We start from the raw sequence: 25,699 nt of genomic DNA on the forward strand, positions 1-25,699 counted from the left end.
GGAATGAATAGGGATTTGCAGGCTGTTCTACAGATGTACAGACTTAGGTCTGCTTGAGAGAAAGCCATGGAAAGGTTTAGAGAAACAAAGTGAGATGATTTGGCATACTGTCTATTGTTAAAATAACTCTATTGTTGTTATTAGTTCTAATGTAGTGCAGCAGAAAAACAACACGGAACCCTCCACTCAGTTCTTTAAATTTTAGATGCACTGTTATCATGTATCACACACCATGTCTAGAAGAACTATTTCATATAACCCTTCCCAAAACCTCATGAAGTATTATTATTCTACATTTCACAGGTGAGGAAATTTGTAGTTGATGAAGGTTACGTTGCCCGAAGAAATATGCTCTAATACAAATCTGCTAGATTTGAGAGCCTCTGCTCTTACCCACTGCTATCCTTCGGGACTAAATGTTAAAATAGTGACTATATGGGGCTTTCTCCATTTTTCAAAATTGCAAGGGAGGAAAGGCTGAGGAAGAAAAAATGGTCGAATAGTATATACAACTGTGAGGAAACGTCACGTAGGACTAGTCTTAGGTTCACTAAGTTTAGTTGCTCTGTGTCACACGAGCTCGCATTAGAGGTTCTAGGTCAATATTCTCCAGTCTGGTTCTCCCATTTTCGGATGTACACCCAGGACCTTGGAGCTCCTCTAATTGTCTACTCTTGTCTCTCCCCTCCAGATGATAATCCAGGTGTCACTACCTGAAATCTAATCTACTATCTGTTTCCTCCCATAATCTTTTATCACATTTAGTTATCTTAAATTCCATCTCCCCAGGGACATTTTAGAAAGAGCTAACTCTTTTATGAATGTCCACATCCTAATGAAGAGACCATGAGTAGTTGTCTGAAAACTGGGTTGCACAACTTAATCGCCAGGGAGAGTGTAAGAAACTAAAGTAGAAATGGATTTGTGGGTCACTCTGGAACATTTAATGAGAATAAAGACAACATTTTAACATATCTGATACTAAAGTTTTTAACAAGTGACTCAAAGCATGTATTCCTTTATATTGAGGAATATTAGAAAAAATATAAAAAAGAATAGATAACATAAATAAATGATAGATATAGTTAAATTAGTAAACCTTTACTTTTAAAGGCCCTTGGCTCTAATAATACAATTTAGAAAATAATTTATAATTGTAATATATATAACATATTATAAACCAAATGGGAATAAAAGGGGTCTTATAATTAAGTCAGGTATAGAAGTTGTCTAAGCACAATTTCAAGTAGAATAACCGAAGTACAAATTACCAAAATAATTCCTGTCAGAGCTGATATAATTTGGGAAGCTGTTGCTCAGTGTTTTCCAAGAATTTTTTACATTAATAAGTTCCTCTTTGATTATTTTTCCCTATGAAATCCAATGATAAGGTTATGATTAATTTATGATCCCACTTTAATTAATACAATCACAACTTTTGATGAACATGAGATATACAGTACATTGTTATTGACATGATACAGAGAAAAGCAAAGGTATTTTACATTTTTTAGACTATGCAATGTGGTAGACACAGGTTCATGTTATGTTATATTCATTGAAATACTGAAAATAACATGCAAGCTCGTAAAATACTCTTCCTTGAATTCCATCCATTTGGTCCAAATTGGAGATGATTGTTCCAGACAACAGTAAAGCAGAGAAATCCACGTCTAAGAATAGAATTGTCTTATACCACCAGCACCTAACATGTTGTTTGGCATAAAACAGAGCCTCAACAAATATATCTTGAATGAATGAAGGCCTTCCTTGTTGGACAAAATTCTTGGGCTTACTTCGTACAGTAGGGTATATGTTTCATTTTTGTATAGCATTTGGCATGTTTCAAAACACCGTCACATCTATCTCGTCTGATTCTTATACCAATCCTTCGTACACAAGACAGGCATAAATATTTCTATTTTATCTATAAGCAAACTCTCAGTTGGATCTGAGATTCCATCTTGTGGGACCCTACTTTAAGATGACTGATAAATGTCCTTTCCTGCCCCTACCCCCAACCTGAATCTAGCTCTTTCTTATGTGATCCAAACAACCTCTGCTTTTTGTATTAGATGAACTCAACTGAGTTAATCAAGTATATTTTCTTAATGTCTCAGATGTTTGTCAGGGTCCACCTTGGCATAAATTTGCTCTGAAACTTGGTTGTGCTGGGATTATTCTTCTTGCCTTGACTGTGATTGGGTTGAGTGTTTCAGGTAAGTGATGCAAGATCATTTATTTCTTGTTCTACTTTACCATAAATATTAAAGTATGTTAACATTTGGCCACCCCAAATTTAGTGGAAGACCCATGAAACAAAAACAGTTACAAAACAGTGCTCTAACAGTGCTCAGCCGGTACTTACTAAGCAAACTTCATCCTTTGTCGTATTTCTCTTCCTAACTGTTCTGATAGACTTCACGGGGGATTTCACATGTGCTCCAAGGACATTTAAAAAGTCACAATTATGATAAAACCATGACAATAACAAAGAAAATAAAAATTTCCAATTATTTACAGTTCCTTAAGTGCCTACTAAATTCTAGATTGTCCTAGGCAATCTCTCCCATGGGGCAGGCACAATTATACTTATTCTGAAGATGGAACATTAGGCAAGGAGTGTTAGCAATTTAAGAGTTTAAGTAACACCTGGGAGCTTACTTATATAGTTGAAACCGGTAACTCAATGTCTGTGTGCATTCGCTTGCTATGTGTGTGTTTGTTTATGTTGTCTTCTAAGTAGACCCTTTGTTACTACACTGCTATTGCTCTTATCTTCTGTTCATTTCAAGCTTGTTGAGATAAAACTTTCCTGAAGTGATCAATATAACATATCCATTTCACTGCACCATTCAGCATTAATCTTCTTAATGATTTCTCCTGATTTATTAGTGATATTCTTGAGACAAAAATCAACAGAAAAAAGCAGCATGGATGCTCAAGAGAACAGGAAGGAAACAACAGGTATATTTTGTGGCTTGACTTTCCTAAGAATAATGGCTAAAATTTGATAGGTATCATGCATTATCTTAATTAAGGCTCATAACAACCCATACATTAAGATAGTATTATCGCTCTGATTTTATGTTTGACAAAACTGAGGCATGGAAAGGCTAAGCAACTCATCCAGGGTCATACAGGTACTAAGTGGTGACACTGGGAATTGTACTTCGGTGGTCTAACTTCAGAGCCTACGATCTTAACCAACAGATAACACTGCCTTGTGAGAGACTGCTGCTAGGATATTCTATAATTAATAGCCAAAACCCAAGCTATAAAGTAAAATATGCATTTAAGTGGGATATTTGATGATTTTAATGAATATGTCAAGCAGCTAACTCTGGTCCGAAGTTAATTAATGGAACACGACATAAAAAGAATAATTTAATATTTATTGTATTAAACATTAAGACATTGGTCTTGTCCATGTACTTATTAAGTAGTGTGTGTTAATAAAGACACTATTGTTGAGTGACTGTAGCAGAATGTGATCATTTATTATATACATTCGTACATAACAGAAATTTTAAGAAACTATGAAAATCCTTCTGGAAAATGCTATCCAATAGATCCCATTAATAGGCAAATATACAATTCAGCAAATTAGAAATGTTCTTACAATTTTTCTCCATGGTATTTGCCATTAACTTATGGAAATGAATTGTTATTTGCTTTTCAGTTTACATGTTGTTTAAAGTAGACATTTTTAAGATAAGTTTGATATTGTCATCACAGAGTAGAAAGAACACTTGTAATGAATTTACGGAATCTCAGAAAGAGTTTTGACTCTACCAGCATCTGCTTTGTGTGGACTTGAACAAGTTATTCTGTCTGTCAGTGTTTTAACTTGTCACTAATTTTCAACTCTTAGTACCAGAATGAACAGTAGGTCTCAAAACCCTCAAAGTTATATTAAATTCATGAATTGTTCTCACTGTGATGATCAACGAATTCCCTGAATTTATAATGACTTGTGCATGTGTGATTAGTGTTAGTGGGGTGGGGGGCAGGTTAGAAACATAACATTTATTCTCCTTCCTCTTTCTTACTTTAGAGAGACCAGTTCTGTTAAAGTGCCCAACAAATTGGCAACTAATCCGAGATAAATGCTTGCTTTTTTATGACACTTACAAACCTTGGAATGACAGTCTAGCCGACTGTTTCACAAAAGAATCCCGTCTGCTGCTTATTCAAGATCAGGAAGAATTGGTAAATAATTAAGTAAAATACTTTAATACAGCTTAGCCCTTGCTTCTAACCACATCAAGATCTTCGTGCTTTAGCCCGGAGGGTTCTGTGCAGATGGAAGTATTAATTTTGACTTCAAGAAGCTCACAATCTGAGACACTAAATGGACATGTAAGCAAAATAAATATAATTTAATGAATACAACAACATAAATACAAATATTTGGATATATATAAATATACAGACAGAAATATCACAAATAAGGAAAAATTAACTCCAATGGGGAGTTAGGAAAGGCTTCAGAGAGGAGGTGATACTTGAACTGGGTTTCAGAGGATGGGTAGAAGGATGCAAACCAGTAATAGATAAACAGATTCAATATTCAGTCATTTCTTCTGTTTCATTTATAGAGGCTCGTACAAAACCGGATAGACAAAGGAGGAATTCTATTTTGGATTGGATTAAATTTTACATTATCAGAAAAGAACTGGAAGTGGATAAATGGATCCTTTTTAAATTCTAATATGTGAGTATTGGGATAAGCTAATTTGAATATTCAATTTACATCAGGTTTACATGGGAAGATAGTAACATTGTTATTGAAGATTGATTAAGAAATTTCTAGCTGGAAGCTATTGGCACGAAGAATTGTTTAAGTAGTGTTTTTCAAACTGTGGGACCACATACCTTAGTGGGTCACAACCAGCATTGGCACAATGAATACAAGAGGAAAAAATATAGTAAATATCAGCGTGGGGTATCCAGACATTTGAGAGAAACTACCCACATTGTAACAAGTATTGTAGCTTATTTTAACTAGAGGTGCAAAAGGAGGGTTGTTTGAAGAGATGTAGTCAATCTGCATAAGCCAGAAAAGAGCTATTTGCCGTGTTTTTGGTTGTCTCATAGTTTCTTGTGTAAGATGGTCAAGTTAACCATCGGTGTTGTAGGAGGATTGATGTTACACAGTTAAATTATAAATTTTTAATGGACTTCATCGTTGTTTGTACAACAAAGGGCAGAACATTTTTTTCCCCTAGAAAGTGAAAGTGTGCAGACATTCAACCAAGTTTCTGAAAAGAACTTTTGATGAGTTTTTCAGAACAGATGATATTGTGTTACATTTTTTGAGTCTGTGAATGCTTTATTCACATTTGTATAAATAACAGGTAAAATGGATTTTTTTATCATTCAAAAAACAAGAGGTTAAAATTCAAGACACAGGAGCATGTTCAAGTTTATCTAAAATATAGTAATAATTTATTGTGTGGAAAAGTATTAGACATTAAAAGAAATGTTGATTTAATTAGCACATTTTGTCATTGTTTGACCCATGTTCTAAAATATTTTTTTAGATGCCATACTTTAAAATGAAGATTATTTTAAAATAAAGTGTTCTGGACTAGAATAAATATATGAAAAGGCAAACATATTTGGTAAATAAACTACACTCTGATTTTTTTGTTTTTCTAGGGATTATTTTCTATATTTTATTTACACATAAGTGCAACTCTGATATTAACTTATTTTTATTTTTTTGTACATAATAAAGGTTAATTTTGGTTTGTGTGTGTGTATACTTCTTATTGGGCCATTATGTTTATTTTATTAAGGTTTATAATAAAACTGGAAAACTCTGAAGTGTCTATGAGCAGAAATATAGGCAAAGATGATGGATTAAATTCGATTGAACACTCTTCTTTATTCTGAGGATAAAAATGATGATTTGATTAAGATAGTGATCAGGTAAACCTGGAAGGTATCATATTATAGTAGAAAGAACATCAGTTAGACTCTGCTTTTATTTTAGTTCTCTACCTTGGTTTTCAGGTAAAGAAAAACATAAAGGGTGTTAATATTTTTCACAGGACTGTTTTGGGGATTAAATGAGATAATGTTAGACAACTAGGCAGAGATGTGATCAAAGAAGGCCTGGGAAGTCACCTAGGGCCTTTTGGAAGGGGACTTGGCCAGATGAGCAGTAAAAAAGTTATCTTGAAATTCAAAGAAAGGACCAGAAGGGTGGAAGAGATAAAATACAGGGGACCTTTGCAATAGCTTGGTCAGGAGAAATTCTGATTTGACTAGGGTGTCAGGCACTAGGAGAGAATCAGGTTGACTTCTCAGGGCCGAGGGCCTCCAAGAAGAAATGGAACAAAGGAACAAGGAAAAACTGTGATGGAGCCCTGCCCACTGCCACCACTTCACTTTCTATTTGAGACAAATCGGTGAATGTCTTGCACTCACCCCATCCTGGCACCCAGGCTCTATCTTGCCATCCCACTGTCTAACTTCTACTCATGCCCCACCTGCAATGAGCCATAAGACTCTGCTTCTTTGGAGCTAACAGTACGCATATTGTAGCAGACACTCACCAACCTGTTTGGAATGGAAAAAAAGGGAACCTCCTACTGCATACAATACGTACTGAGCCTCCTTTTCTGGCAATTGATATATTCAAATTCTGTAGACACTGAGTATCTACGTACTTATTACATTTACTGAACACATTCTTTGTTTAAGCATGATCACCCTTTCATATACATGATCTCAATGTCTCCCCAAATATATATACCCTATATATTTAAGAATATGGAGGCTCAGTGAAGGTAGGAAATTTTCATATAACATGTTAATAGGAGATTCAATTCCCAGTTTCCAAAGCTTCTTCTTTGTATGTATCATTACGACATTTCTTTTTAGAACAATTCTTTTCCAGTGAAGATGAGCTTGCAAGTCCCAGAGGTTTCTATTAGCTTTCTATTAAAAGTTTATATCATTATATTTGTGACTGGGTACTTATTCCATGCTTAATAACCAGCACCTCGTTGTTTACTGAAAATTACAGAACATACTGGCTGGATGAGGAGAATTATATGAGAAAATCACAAACACTAAAGAGAGGCTTTTCTTCTGCTCCACAGGTTACAAATTACTGGTGATGCTGAAGAAAACAGTTGTGTTTGCATCTCAAGGACACAAATTCTTTCCGAGAACTGTGCTACAGAAAATAAATGGATCTGTCAAAAAGAACTAAAACCTGTCAAAAATAAAGTATGTTCTGCCACTTGACTATACATCCCCTCTCCATTTCTTTTATAATCTTTATTTATTTACTTATTAGGTGGAACTCTTAGTTGAGGCGCACATGTGGGATCTAGTTCCCTGATGGGGGATCAAACCTGGGCCCCCTGCATTGGGAGCATGGACTCTTACCCACTGCACCACCAGGGAGGTCCCTTCTCTCCCATTCTTTCATTTCCATTTCAGGTCTCTCTCATTTTAACTGTATATACTCTTAGCATGGCCTAATGTGCATTTTGTGGTACAAAGTGGAACAGAGACTGAGAATTCTAACTGTTGTGAGTCTTACAGACATTCAAGTTTAATCTCCTCATTCAATAAATGAGAAAACAGATACATAAAGAAAACGCCTCATTTTAAGAGACAGTGATTCTCTATGGAACAAAGCCCAGACCAGCTAAGGGAAATGGTTTCTAATCCTGTAGACTTCATCCAACCCCTCTATGCTTTCGCTCACCTCCAGAAAAATTTTAGTAAATGATTTCTGAAGTCCTCTGCTTCTCCCACAGCCTATGCTTTTTTTTTTTTCTATACCATCACACAATTGGGTTGTGGCAGAATACTGATTAAAATCCATTCTCTTGACTCATATCAGAGACCCATTACTAAAGGAGTTTGGGAAGGGACCTTAACTCTTTCCATTTTAATTTCCTCATTGCTTTTTTATTTTCCTTCTATGTTTCCTTCTTTCTATGGCTCACACTGTAGAAAATATGTAATCAAATTTTTCATTATTCTAATGGAAAATGTGATATTTTTTTCAACTCTGCAGTTGGGGAAGCTGAAGTTACAGAAGAGATGTGTTTATTCTGATAGATCTCTTGAGTGTTCACTTTTTAAAAACACATGCCAAATTTTCTTTGGAAATCAAATAAATGATAATATTGAATTTATCCTACAAGGAGACTCATAATAAAATTCCTGAAAAATAGACATCTACTTACTCTGATAGTTCAATACAACTTGAATTATATAAATTATATATTTATATAATAATTGTATAGTAATTATATAATTATATAAATTCAAGTAATACTATAATGACCAAAATAAAATTTTAATTCCTGTTTTCCATGCATGTTGATTTACAATACTCATTAATATAAAATTTTGAACACATCAAAAATTCAAAGTATAATTCATTTTGTGCCAATTACTTAGGAAATAAATTATTTAGGAAAGCATTCTAGACAAGAGTATCATTACAAAGTAATACATGATAAAAGTGAGATTTTTGAAGTGTTTGATACTTTGGGGAAAAAGACTTGTAAAGAACAGAAATCTTAGAAAAAATATTCCCACAACTGACCATGTACATTCCTACCTCTTTGGAATGATGTTCAAAGCAACCTTCGGGACAAAGCTAAGTCCATCCAGTTAGCCCAGAATTCATTCCAAATATGGCGCTTTCCTTCTCCTATACTTGTTAGATCTGAAATCAAGCACCCCTAAAACACACATCTGCAAGAACCTTTTACAATGAAACTAAGCCCAAGAAGTTAGGTTCTTACACTGTCATTTGCTATTGCAGTATTAGATAATCAAGTAAATTTACTCTTGGATATGATGCTGCTGAGATCATCTCTGAAACTCAAACTATAAAGATACAGTTCCATGAGGAAGGCGTGTCTAACCATAGTCTAGGCAGATTAAAAAATATTAGGTCTAAGGAAAATTTTTGGTTGCTGTATTTGAGTCAACGTTTATTGACGATAAACTCACTGCAATGCCAAGCCATGTCAACTTACTACATTATTCAAGATCTGCAATCTACATTTCCTCTACGCAGCCCATGCTCCAGATGCAGGCTCCTGACCACTCTCTAAACACATCCTGATGTTTTATGATTTCACGGTTGTCCCATACATGTGAGATGCTCTTTTCATCACACAATCCCTTTAATCTTTGCCTAGAAAAAGCCTAGTAATTGTGGAAATCTGGAATCAAATGTTAATTTCTTTCTGAACTTTTCCTCAAATCTCTCTGGCTCTCACAATTTTTTAATCTATTTCTTCCCACTTTTCTAAAATAGGATTTAGTTCTCTTGGCTGTATTATAATTAGTCTTTTTTATGATCTTAAAGCTGGCTCCACTTCTCTCCTGGCTGGAGTTGGACAAGTACCAATACAGAAAAATGAAGGGAAGAGAAGTCTCTGACTCAATTTAAAAGAGTAAGGGCATAATAATGGTCTATGTATGATTTATTAAATGGATGTTGAGACTGGACCAGTGAGATTCCTTCTGTTTATTTCCTATGCCATGTGTTTGAATTTGAAGTTCATTTCCTTCTGTTTTACCTTCCTGCTCCACCCATTCCACAGAGCTCTTCACTATACAGTGTGGTCTAAAAAGCAGGTATCATGGTTAACATATACACACTACTGTATATAGAATAAATAAAAGACGAGGACCTACTGTATAGCACAGGGAACTATACTCAATATCTCGTAATAATTTATAATAGAAAAGAATCTGAAAACTAATATATATATATGTATAACTGAACACTTTGCTGTACACTCAAAACTAACACAACATTCTAAATCAACTGCACTTCAAGTTTTAAAAAAAGCAAGTATCATGGAAAAACACTTACGGTGGGAAAAATTTAAAAATAAAGCATTCTTGATGCATAAGCCTAGGGGTTTGTTTAACCATTTTTTTCTGATCCACAGATGTTTAGGTAGCCAGCAATCAGATTCCTTTCCTTTATAATGCTAGTATGGGTAAAAAAGAATAATTTTTGACTTTCATACCAAGCAGTGGGAAAGGAAAATCCAAGAAGTGCAAGTAAAAATATAATTATAAAAATTTTTAAGTTCTAAACACCTATAAACTCATGAAGTAACCTGATCTGGTGGTCATAGCCTTTAGTTTACCCCTTGGCAGCAGTTGAAAGTGTACATCTGCAATTGTTTGCGATTAACTCCATTCTGCCCTCTTGTGGACTTACTTGGGTTTTTTGTGTGTGTGTGTACGTGTGTGCGTGTGTGCGTGTGTGTGTTTGTTTGTTTTTGTGGCTACACTTGTTCCCTTCCGACCAAGCAAAACAGAACAAAAGAAAAAAGAAAGTTGTATATCAATCAGATTTATCCATTTTGTCCCTTTGCAACACCTTATTTATTTCCTTCATAATATATGAAATTAGATGATTATTTATCTACTTATCATTTTATTATTGTTATTATTTGATTACCACTATTGCTATCATTATTATTAGGCCCTTTCCATGGGGATATGAGCTCCATGAGATCAAAACCTTCTTAGTATTGTTAGCCAATGCATGGTTCTGGCACATAGCAGATGCTCAATAAATATTTCCTGAAAAATAAACAAATAATTATAAAAAAAATTTGTTTACTGAATGAACTTACCTAGGTGGTTCTTGCTGGGGGTCTCTAGTGCAGTTGAAATGAGATGCTGACTGGGACTCGGGTTAGCTCAAAGCCTTTGTCACTCATGTATGTGGTTGCTGATTGCCTGGAACCTCAGCAAGGTGGCTGAGTTACAGGAGCAGTTTTTCTAAAAAGACCATTTTCAAATGATAATATAGCAGCATAGAATGATTTGTCAACATTTAAAAGGTGATCCACTAATAGGGCTAGAACCCAAATATGATCACCCAGGTATATGAGTCAAATTGCATTCTCTATCAAGACAATCTATTAGGGTCCTTTCAAAATAAACTTTGAATGCTGCATAATCAGAACGTGCTTTGGATTTATCCTTTGTGCTTCATGGGAAATTTTCAGTCGTCTACTTTAGGAATTATGTAACTTTTACCTGGCTAAAAATTTCTAAGCGAAGACCTCTCATAGGCATAATCTCTAAATGGAATTCCAATTCTGACTGAAATTGCTCTCCAAGTTTTTCTTCAGATATTTTCCTCATTTTACATGTGAGAGCTACTCATAGCCAACTTGAGTAAGGTCAAAAAATTAGACCTTGATGAAGCCAGGGCTAGAGCTAGGTTTTTCCCTGAAGCAAGGATCAGTCCTTGCTTCTTCCTACTTCAGTGTTTCTTCCAATTTCCAGCGTTTTTATTTGAATCTTAATTACTCAGCTGTGGTGTGAATTTTCTCAGTGATTTATGACTTCTTGGATTTTTACATTTTTCCTCCTAGAGCCGGCATTTGAGGATGTTATGTTAAGAAATATTTTTTTCTGGACGCTCCTTTCACAGGAGTGTCCTTATACAAATTCAAAAGTGAGTCTATCGCCACCTTGTGACTATATTGTGCAGCTGCAACTTTTAAAATGCAGTTATGGGGGAAAGTTTCACATTTACAAAAAGGTTCCGGAACAGTTCGTTCAACACCAGTATTTTCCTCACCTAGATCTAACAATTATTACAATTTTCCCACATATCCTTTACCCTCTCTCTCTTGCTTTCTATTACCTTTTTTTCTGAGTGCATTGAATAGTAAGTTGCATATATAAATAAATTTAAGAAAGTCAAAATAATTTAATATATATTCTAAGATATATTTTACATCCAAATCTTTCCAAAATGTCCTTTAGAACCCCTGGCCTCCTCAATCCGGGATCTAATCAAAGTTTACACTTTGCATTTGGTGACTGTCACTCTTTAAAGATAAACTGAGGAATATGAAAAATTTTAAGAGTGTGAGCAAAAATTGATTCAAATCAGGCAGTATCCAATCTAGCAGATAGAGAGGAGTTCCAAGGAGCTTTACAAAATATGAGACTTTTATATGCAGAAAGGAGCAGGAACAAGGAAGTTGTTGTAGGCAAAAAAAAAGTAGATTGGTTATTGCAAAGTTACTTTCCTTTAAGGGATTGTAGGAATCTATCAGGCAGATGACCTAACTAGTTCTTATCAGACAATTCCTAATTGACTGGTTTAAGATTCCAATTCGGGGGCTTCCCGGGGGCTTCCCGGGGGCTTCCCGGGGGCTTCCCTGGTGGCGCAGTGGTTGAGAATCTGCCTGCTAATGCAGGGGACACAGGTTCGAGCCCTGGTCTGGGAAGATCCCACATGCCGCGGAGCAACTGGGCCCGTGAGCCACAACTACTGAGCCTGCGCGTCTGGAGCCTGTGCTCCGCAACGAGAGAGGCCGCGAAGGTGAGAGGCCCGCGCACCGCGATGAAGAGTGGCCCCCGCCTGCCACAACTAAAGAAAACCCTCGCACAGAAATGAAGACCCGACACAGCAAAAATGAATAAATTAATTAATAAACTCCTACGCCCAACATCTTAAAAAAAAGATTCCAATTCTGGGAGAGCCAAAACTGTAATCAAGTAAGTCTTGGTTTGGCGACATGGAGCTTAGCACAAGTGAATCTATTTGGGGCCTGTTGTCTTGTTTTCAACATGACTTTGGTTTCTTTTATTAAAGAATTGTCCGTCTGCTCTTTTTCATTTCCCTGTGGCATTCATTTATTGAAGAGTCTAGGCCAATTTTATTATAGAATGTACCGCATTATGGATAGTGATTTGCTCATCCCCTCAAAATTTTAGCATCAATTTAAAAACGTGACTTTGAATTTCTTTGACATTTGCCATTGAGAATAAAGGTCTGTGCCCGCTGTCCTCGAACATGATTTCAACCAATGTGACATCTCTTGCTACATCGTAAAAATCAGTGTACCTTCTGACTACATGGAGAAGCTCTTGGGATGCTTGCTTTTGGAACTCAGCCTCTAAGCTGAGAAGTGAGGCTGAAACAGAGCAGGACCCTCTATGGTCCTCCCGACCACCACGTCCTCAGCCTGCCTTTTGTCTGTGGAAAAATTTCAGCCAAATAATAAGTTTAATCAGAGAAGTAAGAGAGTGCAGAAACAAATGAAAATAGTCAAAGGAGACCAAACAATAGTAGTTTAGTCATTAAGCAAAGTCAAGGACCTTTAGTTCCTCCTCAAGGGCTATAGATAATATTCTGAGCCGTATCCTTTGAGTGGCTATTGTACATATTGAAACTCCCACCAGGTGGAAGAAGTTAGCTACATGATGACCAGACTGTAGCCATGACATAAACGGCCGCAATTCTGAGAACTGGTCTCAAGGAAATGGGAGCAGCCGGAACCCACTTTCAGTTACAACACCACATAGCGGTATTCTGGACAACAGCCCAAGCTGAAGTTCCAGGCAACAGCCATCCTCAACTGCTAAACATGTAAGTGGGGAAGGCTTTGCAATGACTCCAGACCCAGGGCCATCATCAGATTGCAACTGCACTAGAAACCCAAAGGGAGAATCCCCTGGTTGAGCCCTGTCAGAGTTGTAAGAGATAACACAGTCATTGTGGTTGGGACATTATTCAGCCACAATACAGGAGGAGGTCCTGCCATCTGCAACAACACGGATGGAACTTGAGCACATTGTGCTAAGTGAGATAAGTCAGACAGAGAATGACAAGTACTGTAGGATCTCATGTGTGCAATCTAAGAAAGTTAAACTTGAAAAAAAAAGAAAAAAATGCAGAATAAAATAGTGGTTACCAGCAATGGGAAGTGGGGGGTAAGACTAATGATGTTTTAGGTACAAACTTATGGCAAATAGTAAACAAGCCACAGTGATCTATGATGAATATAGACAACAATAATTAGGTAATGTAATAAAGAATTAGGTAATGTAATAAATATTGCCACAATGGCAATTATATTACAATATATAAATGTATCAAAGTAATACGTTGTATACCTTAAATTTACAATGTTATGTGTCAAATATATTCAATAAAAAATAATTGTGTGGGCTTCCCTGGTGGTGCAGTGGTTAAGAATCTGCCTGCCAATGCAGGGGACATGGATTCAATCCCTGGTCCAGGAAGACCCCACATGCCATGGAGCAACTAAGCCCGTGAGTCACAACTACTGAGCCTGCGCTCTAGAGCCCGTGAGCCACAACTAATAAAGCCAGTGAGCCACAACTACTGAAGCCCGTGCTCCTAGAGCCCGTGCTCCGCGACAAGAGATGCCACCGCAATGAGAAGCCCGCCCACAGCAACAGACCCAACAATGCAGCCAAAAATAAATAAATAAATAAATTTATTAAAATAATAATAATAACTGTGGTTGTTTTAAGCCACTAACTAATTTGTTATTCAGCTATAGATAACTGGGATAGTGTAATTTACATTGTTCCTCCATCTCCAACTTCAAATCATGAGGCAGTTGCCGCTAATGATACCTCCTTATAACCACCTGTTTTCATTTTCCTAAAACAAAACAAAGAACTTCCTGGTCTAGAGGGGCTCCTATCCTCATTGTTTAAGTGATTATAGTACTTACATTTTCAACAAAACATGTCAATCTGTGAAATCTTGTCTCAGTGTGTATGGGAACACTATATGACTTTTAATATCAGCACCAATTCATTTCTTATTTTTCATTCTTTAGAATAATAATAAAATAATAAAATGAGACAGAATCTCCGAGAAGCTGTTGGTTAGCTGCTATTATTTTTCTAAAAGTACTTTCTAAACAAGAGTTCATGCAATGAGAAAACAAATGGGTTCAAGCCCTAATCCAGCCACCTGAATTGTGTGATCCTGAATAAGTGAGTAGATCTCTTGGAAATTTAATTTGCTCATCAGTAATAAGAGCATTCAAGACAATGATGTTTGCTCTGGGTAGGACTTTGGCCACATCTCATACATTTAGATGTATGCTGACAACATCATTTTTAAAATAAATACTCTGTAGTTATAGTTTGAAATTCTTTTCAGTTCAAGAATTATTTAGAAGCTTGATTTTCTTTCTTCCAACTATTGAGTTTTTGACTTAAAATGTTTTAGTAATTCCTAAAATAAAGACAAAATATTTAACTCTGTATTTTTTGAATATTTCTTTAGATATTCTTAATCTATACTTGTGTTACATTAAAGTTCGGGATCAATTATTCATTGAATAGTGATTGACCTACAATGCCCACCAATATTTTTATTACTTGGGATATATCAGTGAACAGAATATGGAAAGATCCCGGACTTTATAGAGCTTACATTCTCTAATGCTCAGATTAACAATAAGCAATAAAAATAAGTAAACATATAAAAAGTAATAAGTACTTAGGAGAGGAAAAAAAGATAAGAAAAGGTGAAGGATGTGTGGGATGGAGGTGTGGACTGCTGTGTTAAATAAAATGGTCAAGGTCAGACATATTAAGCAAAGGCTAGAAATGGGTGAGAGATTTAGCCAATAGAATATCAAAAAGATAAGAGAGTTGGGCAATAATACCACAGTGAAAGAGGGTTCTAGGGAAAGGAAGAGCTAAAGAAAAACAAAAGTACAGCTGGCACGTTCCAGAAACAGCAAGAAGGTGAAAATGGCCAGAGCTGAGGAAATGACATCACAGCAAGGTGACAAGGTGAGACCGTGTGATACCTGGAAGTCATTGTAAGGACTTTGGCTTTTCCTCTGTGGGAAATGGGAAGCCATTGTGGGGTTTAGAAGAGTAAGGACTTGATCAGGCTTATATTTTAATTTTAGGGGATCGATTTGGTTTCTGTATTGACACAGACTATGCCGGGCAAAGTCAGAATGAAAGAGGAAGGTTAGGATGCAATTATAGTAAAATAGAGAGGGGATGATGGAGGCTCAGAGCAGTGTGATAGCCTTGGGGGTAGTCAGAGGTACTTAGGTTCTGGATGTATTTTGTAGGTGACATTAACAGCATTTGCTGACAGATTGGTGTGGGATGTGAGAGATAAAGGACAGTTGACAGTGACTCCAGATTTTATGGAGCAAGAGGAAGGGAGATGTTTTCAAGTGAAATGGAGGAAAGCTTTGGATAAGGCAGGTTTGGGGGTAGATTAACAGCTCCACTTTGGATGAGTGAGATCAAGATGTCCATTAGCTATCCAACTCAAGATTCCTGGTATGTAACTCATTGCATGAGTTTGGGAAGGAGAATGCTCTGGGCTACAGCTGGATTTAGGGAGGTTATTAGCAGATAAAATTATAGAACTAAATGAGACCACTGAGAGAAGGAATGTTGCTGGAGAAGGGGCATGGGACTTAGCCCTTTTGGTACCATAACACTGCAAAATTGAGAAGTGGTGGCATCCACAAATAAGGCTGTGGATAATACACCACTGAAGAGAAGGAAAGTCACAAAAGGCATTGCCCTGCTAGGCAAATGAAGAGGTGTTATCAAGAAAGAGGAAGTGTGTCAAATGGTGATTTTTTTTTTCCAGGAAAGATGTTATGTGGCATATTTCAATAAGCCTGCTAATAAGTTTTTAATTTTGTTGAGTGTAGTATTCTTAGGTGAAAAATTTTAAAAACAAACAAAAAATTCCATAGATTTTCCCTTGCAGTCTTCTGTTATATATTATTGCATGAAAGTAGATACCAGCTTGGTTTTCTTCCTGGAGAGTAAATCTGCATCCTTACCCGCTTGTCCCCATCCTCCAGTCCCACCTCTGCCCTCCCACCTTTCCTTAAAATAAAAAGGCAATTTATGTATTGTACAACATGGGGGATATAGCCAATATTCTGTAATAACTTAAATGGAAAGTAGCCTTTCAAATTGTATAAATTTTTTTTAAATTTAAAGGCAATTTAATGGTTATCAATCTATCTTAAAAAAGAGCCTTAACTACTACTGATTTTCAGTTTGTGTGGATTAAACCCAAAGGCATCTCTGATCGACCTGTTTGTTTTCTGGACTACCTTTTATCCTATAATTAAAAAAATATTAGTGGGATTATGAAAGAGTCTTTTGAACATATCACCTGTCTACTGCTCTTCTAAATTGAGACCATCAAATCACCATCTAACCCCTCGGCATCTTTTTTTTTTTAACCTTTCTGCACTATATTCATATACGCATGCATGGAAGACATTTTTTCTAGATTCTAATACTTATGCAAGCTTTCTGTTTGTTTGTTTTTTATTCTACTTTATATTTGGAGGGCTCTGGAAGAAAATACTCTTTGGCTACATTTTTACTTAGTTTCTACCCTCCAGCTAGCTGTGTTGCTCTACCCTTTCTAGCCAACCTATTTTACTGTCATTCAGAGAAAAGAAAGAAAAGAAAAACAAAGAAGGAAAAAACATTTAAGTCTTTTTTAAAAATGCAGAACAGTTCAGTTTTCTCCAGCCCTATCCTCAAACATTTTGCCTTAATGTATGCATTTAAACATAGCCACATACAGATCTTCCTGGATTTATGATGGGGCTATATCCCAATAAACCTATTGTAAGCTGCAAATATCGTAAACTGAAAATGCATTTAATACACCTGACGTGCTAAACATCATAGCTGAACCCAGCCTACTTTTAACATGCTCAGAACACTTACATCAGCTGATAGTTGGCCGATATCATCTAAAACAAAGCCTATTTTAAACTGAAGTGTTTCTACTGAATGCATATTTCTTTTGTACCATAGTAAAGTCGAAAAATTGTTGTCAAACCATTGTAAGTCAGGAACCATCTGTACTATGGTTTCATATGTTTTCTCTCCAAACTTTTTGTTCAGCAAGTAGAATGTGGTATAGATATCTGTTCTCCACTGATATAAATTATGTCTACCTAATTTGGTGCTGAGATTTCCACCTTGATTTCCCTCATTGATGCTTACCAGCCTAAGACTAACAAGAACAGGTCTGACGCTATCAAACTCTTAGAGGAAAACATAGGCAGAACACTCTATGACATAAATCACAGCAAGATCCTTTTTGACCCACCTCCTAGAGAAATGGAAACAAAAACAAAAATAAACAAATGGGACCTAATGAAACTTCAAAGCTTTTGCACAGCAAAGGAAACCATAAACAAGACCAAAAGACAACCCTCAGAATGGGAGAAAATATTTGCAAATGAAGCAACTGACAAAGGATTAATCTCCAAAATTTACAAGTAGCTCATGCAGCTCAATATCAAAAGAACAAACAACGCAATCCAAAAATGGGCAGAAAAACTAAATAGACATTTCTCCAAAGAAGATATACAGATTGCCAACAAACACATGAAAGAATGCTCAACATCATTAATCGTTAGAGAAATGCAAATCAAAACTACAATGACATATCATCTCACACCAGTCAGAATGGCCATCATCAAAAAACCTACAAACAATAAATGCTGGAGAGGGTGTGGAGAAAATGGAACCCTCTTGCACTGTTGGTGGGAATGTAAATTTATACAGCCACTATGGAGAACAGTATGAAGGTTCCTTAAAAAACTACAAATAGAACTGCCATACGACCCAGCAATCCCACTACTGGGCATATACCCTGAGCCATCCATAATTCAAAGAGAGTCATGTACCAAAATGTTCATTGCAGCTCTATTTACAATAGCCAGGACATGGAAGCAACCTAAGTGCCCATCAACAAATGAATGGATAAAGATGTGGCACATATATACAATGGAATATTACTCAGCCATAAAAAGAAATGAAATTGAGTTATTTGTAGTGAGGTGGATGGACCTAGAATCTGTCATACAGAGTGAAGTAAGTCAGAAAGAGAAAAAAAAAAACCGTATGCTAACACATATATATGGAATCGAAAAAAAAAAAAATGGTCATGAAGAACCTAGGGGCAAGACAAGAATAAAGACACAGACCTACTAGAGAATGGACTTGAGGATACGGGGAGGGGGAAGGGTAAGCTGGGATGAAATGAGAGAGTGGCATGGACATATATACACTACCAAACGTAAAATAGATAGCTAGTGGGAAGCAGCTGCATAGCACAGGGAGATCAGCTCGGTGCTTTGTGACCACCTAGAGGGGTGGGATAGGGAGGGTGGGAGGGAGGGAGACGCAAGAGGGAAGAGATATGGGAACATATGTATATGTATAACTGATTCACTTTGTTATAAAGCAGAAACTAACACACCATTGTAAAGCAATTATACTCCAATAAAGATGTTTTAAAATAAATAAATAATTAATTTAAAAAACAGGTCTGAATTAAATCTGAGTTTACTATGTGCTGTATAGCAAGGGATACTACACCCCATGGGGATCCATGGATGCAAGGTTTTTGCCAGTTTGGATATTTGAAAGCAATCACAAGACTCCATAGAGCATATTTATGTAAAGCCTTTATCTAAAGGCCATGGATACAGTGGAGCATGAGAAAGAGAATGCAGGCAAATATTTGGTAGGCTAGAGATTTCCAGGGGCAAAATCACCCAGGGTTCTTTTTCACACATGGTCTTTGTTCTGCCTCTGAATTGAGCTACCAAGATCTATGCAAGGAATCATAGCTCTGGTTCCCATCTGGGTTCTTATTCCCACAGTCACATTGTCAAGTCAGGCTGTCTAACTGGTTGTGCCAGTTGGAAACCATCCATTAACAAACTGGCCTAAGGGTCACATAGGAGTTTCACACTTTGAAGAGTACCTTATAAATTCTATTGCCCTTTATTTAGCCAAGAGTTAAAGTCAGACCACCATGAATTACCAGGGATAAGGCTGCAGCTTTTCTGGTCCAGTTCAGCTGTAAGTCAACTTTATCTCACACTGCAGAGTTTATCAGTAGGAAGGGATTAGGAAGGATCTGTTACAGGATTTGGCCTTGTGCTGGGAAGTTTGGGGGAGAGTTTGATAAAGTGGGGCTTGCTCTGGATTGGATGATGCCAGAAACCAGCATTTTGGTTCACTGGGCAATTTGGTTCATGGGGTTATTGAGTATTGTATAGGGATAGTGCTAACTTGCAACTGTTTTATGGTAACTCTATGATTATCTCCAGGGACACCAGAAAACATGGACAGGATAGGGATGGATGAACTAATGATTTATAAGGTGAGGTTTAATGTGTCAAAAATACATGCATGTGCCCTATATCAGTTTGACTACATTTTTTTGCTGAGAATGTATGGACTGATGTTCTGTACCAGGTAAACCTGGTTACATAGACAGGTTTTGGCTGTGTGACCAGTGGGGAAATAAAAATCTCTTAACAAACTTGTGCCTTGATTTCCCAGAGGCTGAGATATTACACACACATCTTGGCGGTTCATGTTTTAGAGACAAAGCTTGTCCTGTGTGATGGAAAGAGGACCCTGGAAGATGTGCCTGTAGGTCTAGGACCTTCCTGATATTTACCTGTGTTATCTTTCTCCTGTGGTATCAGATCTTTTGTCTTTATTAAAACTTCCATTTAAGTATACTTTTTGGAGTTTTAAAATTCTTTTTACATGCACACCCCTGTGTAGTCACTGAAGGTTTCTTAATAGCTTTAATACAAGGGACAAAATAACATACCGAGACTTAAGCCATAAATGGAAAAGAAACAGCAGTCACTGATGTGAGCTAAGAGAGGAAATATTTGGTCATTTTTGCAGTTACACAGTGTTCTGATTTCTGTCTGTGCTTAGAGATGATTAATGAGTGACCTTGTTTTTGTCTCACTCTATCGTGGTCCCAGAGTGACCTTGTGTAATGTTTGTATTCTGTGAAATTATGTTCAGCAGAGAACACCAGCTAAGAGCTCTCAGGAACATAGTTTTCTGTCTTAATTCCCTGCTTTTGGTTAAAGGCAGATGAACACAAGTTATAGGACATTAATCTGTGATATCCAGTTCTTAACCATTGCTAAAATTCTGTGAAATCAGGAGATTTTCCTGAGAACTTTGTTTGTAGTTAGAATTAGTCCTTCATGATGCTGTTACAAGTTGTTGAATCATGTGATGTAATCATGGATGTGCAATTGCACCTAAGACTTTGGATAAGATGCAAAGAGTCAAGGGCAACACAGACAACTACCAGCAACAAAATTGTTTTAGTACTTGAAACAGACCACAAAGCTCAGAACCGTGATCATTAAACCCAGACGGATAAAACATGTCTGATTATCCTTCTAGGTTCATTTCAGAGAGCCAGGTGGCTTTTTCTTTTAGCTTAGTCATGGGCTGTTTACTTGATTGTTTGTAATTTTTTATGAAGTACAGAAAGAAGTGTTTGCTATAACACAAACACCCCCTTGAGAATTCCTTAAGGTAAAAATCATGAGCTATGCTAAATTTGGCTAAAGGATTTAAAATGGTTTGTTGCACCAACAAGGACCTACTATATAGCACAGGGAACGATACTCAGTATCTTGTAATAATCTATAAGGGAAAAGAATCTGAAAAAGAGTAGATATATATGGATAACCATCACTTTGCTGTACGCCTGAAACTAACACAACATTGTAAATCAACTATATTTCAATATATATTTTTTTAATTTTAAAAGATGAATTGTTGGGTTTTAAGAGTAAAAATCATGTCCACACAAACAGTGGTACCCGGGATGGGCACAGCCCTAACTGGTAGTGTAAGGATCCTTCACTTTAATAGGAGGGAATCCATCATTGGTCCCTTAAGGTGGCCAGATTTTCTGAGGAGTTAAATACTTCCTGCACAGTTGATAAGGATACAATGACTTTGGGAATTCCATGGCAGTCCAGTATTTACGACTCAGAACTTTCACTGCTATGGCCCAGGGTTCAATCCCTGGTCAGGGAACTAAGATCCCTCAAGCTGCACAGTGAAAAGAAAAAAAAAAAAGGCCAAAAGAAAAAAAAAAGATACATAGAAATATTTTGTTGATGGGGGGCAGATGGTTTAAGGTTGAATTTTTATAAGATTAACAGTTGGGGTTAACAACGTAAGGGTAATTTAAGTACCACATGAGACCTGTAAAGAAAATCTACCTTCTAAAATATTTTAGCAGTGTTTCTCAATGTTTTTTCAATTTTGTTCTTTGACCAGCCTTTTTAGACATTTTGTTTCTAATGGCCATACCCAAGAGATTTTACTACTGTAGGTATAGATTGCTGTGTACCTGTTTATATCCTGTGTTTATAAACATGCTTATACATAAGAAACATAAGATATTTTCAACCTATAAGAACTAATTTTTGCCCCCTTGGGGGTGATGTCACCCCTGTTGAGAATGCATTTTTGGGGGTTTTTTTTTTTGCCTTTTTCTTCTTAATTTTATTGAAGTATAGTTGATTTACAATGTTGTGTTAATTTCTGCTATACAGCAAAGTGATTCGGCTATATGTATATATATTCTTTTTCATATTCTTTTCCATTGTGGTTTATCACAGTGTATTGAATATAGTTCCCTGTGCTATATTAGGACCTGTTGTTTGTCTATTATATATAATAGTTTTCATCTGCTGATGCCAAACTCCCAATTCTTCCCTCCCCCCAGCCCTCTCCCTTGGCAACAAGTCTGTTTTCTATGTCTGTGAGTCTGTTCCATAGATATGTTCGTTTGTGTTGTATTTTAGTTTCCACATATATGTGATATCAAATGGTATTTGTCTTTCTCTGTCTGACTTACTTCACTTAGTATGATAATCTCTAGGTCATGGTTTACAGCAGGAACAGATAGGAGATAACAGACCTGCCAATCAGATAATTACAAGAGGTAGCTATTGTCTGAATATAATGCACAGTATCATTTTATTTTTCCTTGAGTGGCACCCTATAAGACCATAGGGTGTCAACAGTAAGAAGACAAAGAAAAGCTCCCTTAGGGAACTTGTTGAGAAATCATTCATTTGGTCAATATGAGGTGCTAAAATACAATAGTAGGCAAGATTAGAGAAGAGGAAATAAAGAAATAGGATAATGGGGAACCAGAAAATTAATTTTGTTCTATCAACTTGGGCAGAAGTTTTCTACTCCCTGCAACTATCTGCTTTTACAGGACACTGAAGAATCCTCAAGTTAAAGTCTCCAAATGGAATAGACACTCAGCAATCAGAAGAAGATAATATCCACTGATCAAGAGAAGATGGTGTATGTCTACTTAATTGGAAAACATGAATCCAAGGATCAACACCTTGGAGTTTTACTGCTATGTTTGTTGTTACAGTGCCTGTCAAGGGTCCTTCAAAGGGTTGGGGTGGATTTTTTATGGTGTTTCTTTGAGAAGACTAAGCTTCCGTGTCTGAGTTATGAAGGGATGTGCTTGAGTGATTATTTTTACAAAGCTGTCTGCACCTGTTTAATAAGACTGGTTGTATCTAGTTATATCTGTTTGAATACAGAAGTACCCTAATGCATGGGGTACTTAATCCATCAGAGAGGATCCGTATCATCAAGGCTTAGAGCCAATGCCTTAGACCATGGAAGATCTAAAGTCTCTGAGAGGTTTGCCAATTTTCAGTTTTTGAATTCCATTCATTCTCTGTACTTTTCACTGAAGATTGAAGATAGGAACAATGAAGTTTTTAAGTAAAAAGTAAACCCTTACAAAGTTATTTCATGACATTCTCAGTGAAAGGTAGCTCTCAAAACAAGCAATGACCAAGCATACTGGAACGTGATTACTATTTGCTTAAATGTTGACCTTTATCTATTTTTACCTGGAAGGCCCAGATGAAGAAGATTGACTCAGTTATATGGACTGATTTAAATTCGGGGAGAGGTTCATATTCCATAATTGAGTTTGAATCTGTAATTTTATGGCCTGCTTGATAATTTCAAGTTTTTGTTTTTAGGTGTAAACTATTGTAAAACAAAATTAAATCAGGATTATACAAGGGAATTTACAAAAGTACAGATAATTTTCTAACAGAGGTTAATCCACTGAGGGATTTTTTTTTTTTTTTTCAGTACGCAGGCTTCTCACTGTTGTGGTCTCTCCCGTTGCGGAGCACAGGCTCTGGACGCGCAGGCTCAGCGGCCCCGGCTCATGGGCCCAGCCGCTCCGCAACATGTGCGATCCTCCCACACCGGGGCAGAGGAAGGAGCTCTCCTGGGTTCAGCACGTTGCAGTGGTGAAGAAGAGACAAATAATTGAAAACTTTAATATAACTCCAAGTTGACAAGAGTGTTCAAATCTAGAATCGTAGAAGCAAAATCTTTTTGTAAATAATTATTATACCCCTCTTTGTGCTTAAACATGACTATCCTTTTTTAATCTTAAAAGTACACAATTATTATAACATATTTATATTATGTTACCTAATTTATAATAATAAATCTAAGAAGATGTACATTCTTCCAGATTTATCAGTTCTTTTAACTTAAGTCTGGTAGACAAAACTCTTCTCACATTAGTGTGAAATAATCAAATTTTGAGACTGACAAACTTTTTTATTTTTCTTACCTTATTTCCATGAATAAAATAAAGGAGCAAATGTGTTGCCAGGGGGCCTTTCTAAGACCCCAAAATTGATTATACAAAACAAGATATCTTAACCGTTCTGTTATTCCTAATTTGGGACCTAAATATGAGAAAGGAAGAATTGACTATTGCCAAAGGAAACGAGATATAAATAGATCACTGAGTTTTAAAAACACATTTCAACAAGACGCAAAGACTAATAGGAAATTTTTGTTAAAATACGTCAAGAGCAAGTTTAGGGCTTCACTGGTGGTGCAGTGGTTGAGAGTCCACCTGCCAAGGCAGGGGACGTGGTCCATCCCCGGTCCGGGAAGATCCCACATGCCGCGGGGCGGCTGGGCCCGTGAGCCCATGGCCCCTGAGCTTGAACGTCTGTAGCTTGTGCTCCACAGCGGGAGAAGCCACAACAGTGAGAGGCCCGCGTACCACAAAAATAAATAAATAAAATAATTTCTTTAAAAAAAAAAGAAAGAGCAAGTTTAACAGCATAAGTTGGTCAACAAAAAAAGCATCTATTATCTGGGCACAGAAAAATAGTCATTTTACAGGAAAAAGGAAAAATTCTAATTCTACTCTTGTGTACCATTTATGTGAAACTTTGCAGTAAAGGATTTATTAACACATTTCCACATATGCAATTACACACATAAAATATATAAATATACAAATAGGTGATAAATTTAACTAAAAATAAATTCAACTCATCAGTATATTAAATAGAATAGTGTCTATATTATATTACAATATAACTATATTATATTGTTAATATAGAACAATGTCTATATTATATTACCATCTTAATAAAGTGTAAAATGTCCTTAATGAACAAACAAATCATATTAATTATCTCATACACACATTCCTGTTTGTCTGTAAGCACTGAACCAAAAATGTTCAATCATTTATATTAATTAATGTATTCAACTATGTTGATAATTCCCTATATTATGTGTAGGAGTTATTCAACTAGTTTCTGGATTTTTCTTAGAGGGAGTTGATTGACAATCAACTGTATATTTCTTGAATCAGGGAAAGGAGGGAAATTCAGGAACCTCCTACGTTGCCATCTTGGTGATGTCATCTTCAGTGCTTATTTTGAGCCAAGACTTTAGAGCATCCTTCCTCGACTGGGTTCTATGTGAGGATTAAGTCCCAGAGAGAATGATTTATGTGGCTATTTTCTCAGTACTTTCAAGGATGGCACATATATAGCACGATTCTGAATGCATAGGAGAGAAGTTAATTCACTACATCATTAGGGATTTAGGGACTAAATTGATTTAGCCATTTGCAGCAACATGGATGCAATTAGAGATTATCATACTAAGTGAAGTAAGTCAGAAAGAGAAAGACAAATACCATATGATA

General features: G+C 36.4%; 1 protein-coding gene across 1 annotated transcript in view; it reads left to right on the top strand.

Annotated features, from left to right (window-relative positions):
• Window positions 1-7,263, top strand: part of KLRB1 (killer cell lectin like receptor B1) — a 9,648-nt gene extending 2,385 nt beyond the window's left edge. The window contains exons 2-5 of the mRNA XM_007469354.1: window positions 2,896-2,967; window positions 4,058-4,212; window positions 4,602-4,717; window positions 7,116-7,263. Coding sequence (XP_007469416.1) covers window positions 2,896-2,967; window positions 4,058-4,212; window positions 4,602-4,717; window positions 7,116-7,263 — 491 coding nt within the window. The remainder of the gene's footprint in view (window positions 1-2,895; window positions 2,968-4,057; window positions 4,213-4,601; window positions 4,718-7,115) is intronic.
• The last annotated feature ends 18,436 nt before the right edge of the window (window positions 7,264-25,699 follow it).

Source organism: Lipotes vexillifer, unplaced genomic scaffold (assembly GCF_000442215.2).
Source record: "Lipotes vexillifer unplaced genomic scaffold, Lipotes_vexillifer_v1.1 scaffold395, whole genome shotgun sequence".
NCBI classification, from domain to species: domain Eukaryota; kingdom Metazoa; phylum Chordata; class Mammalia; order Artiodactyla; family Lipotidae; genus Lipotes; species Lipotes vexillifer.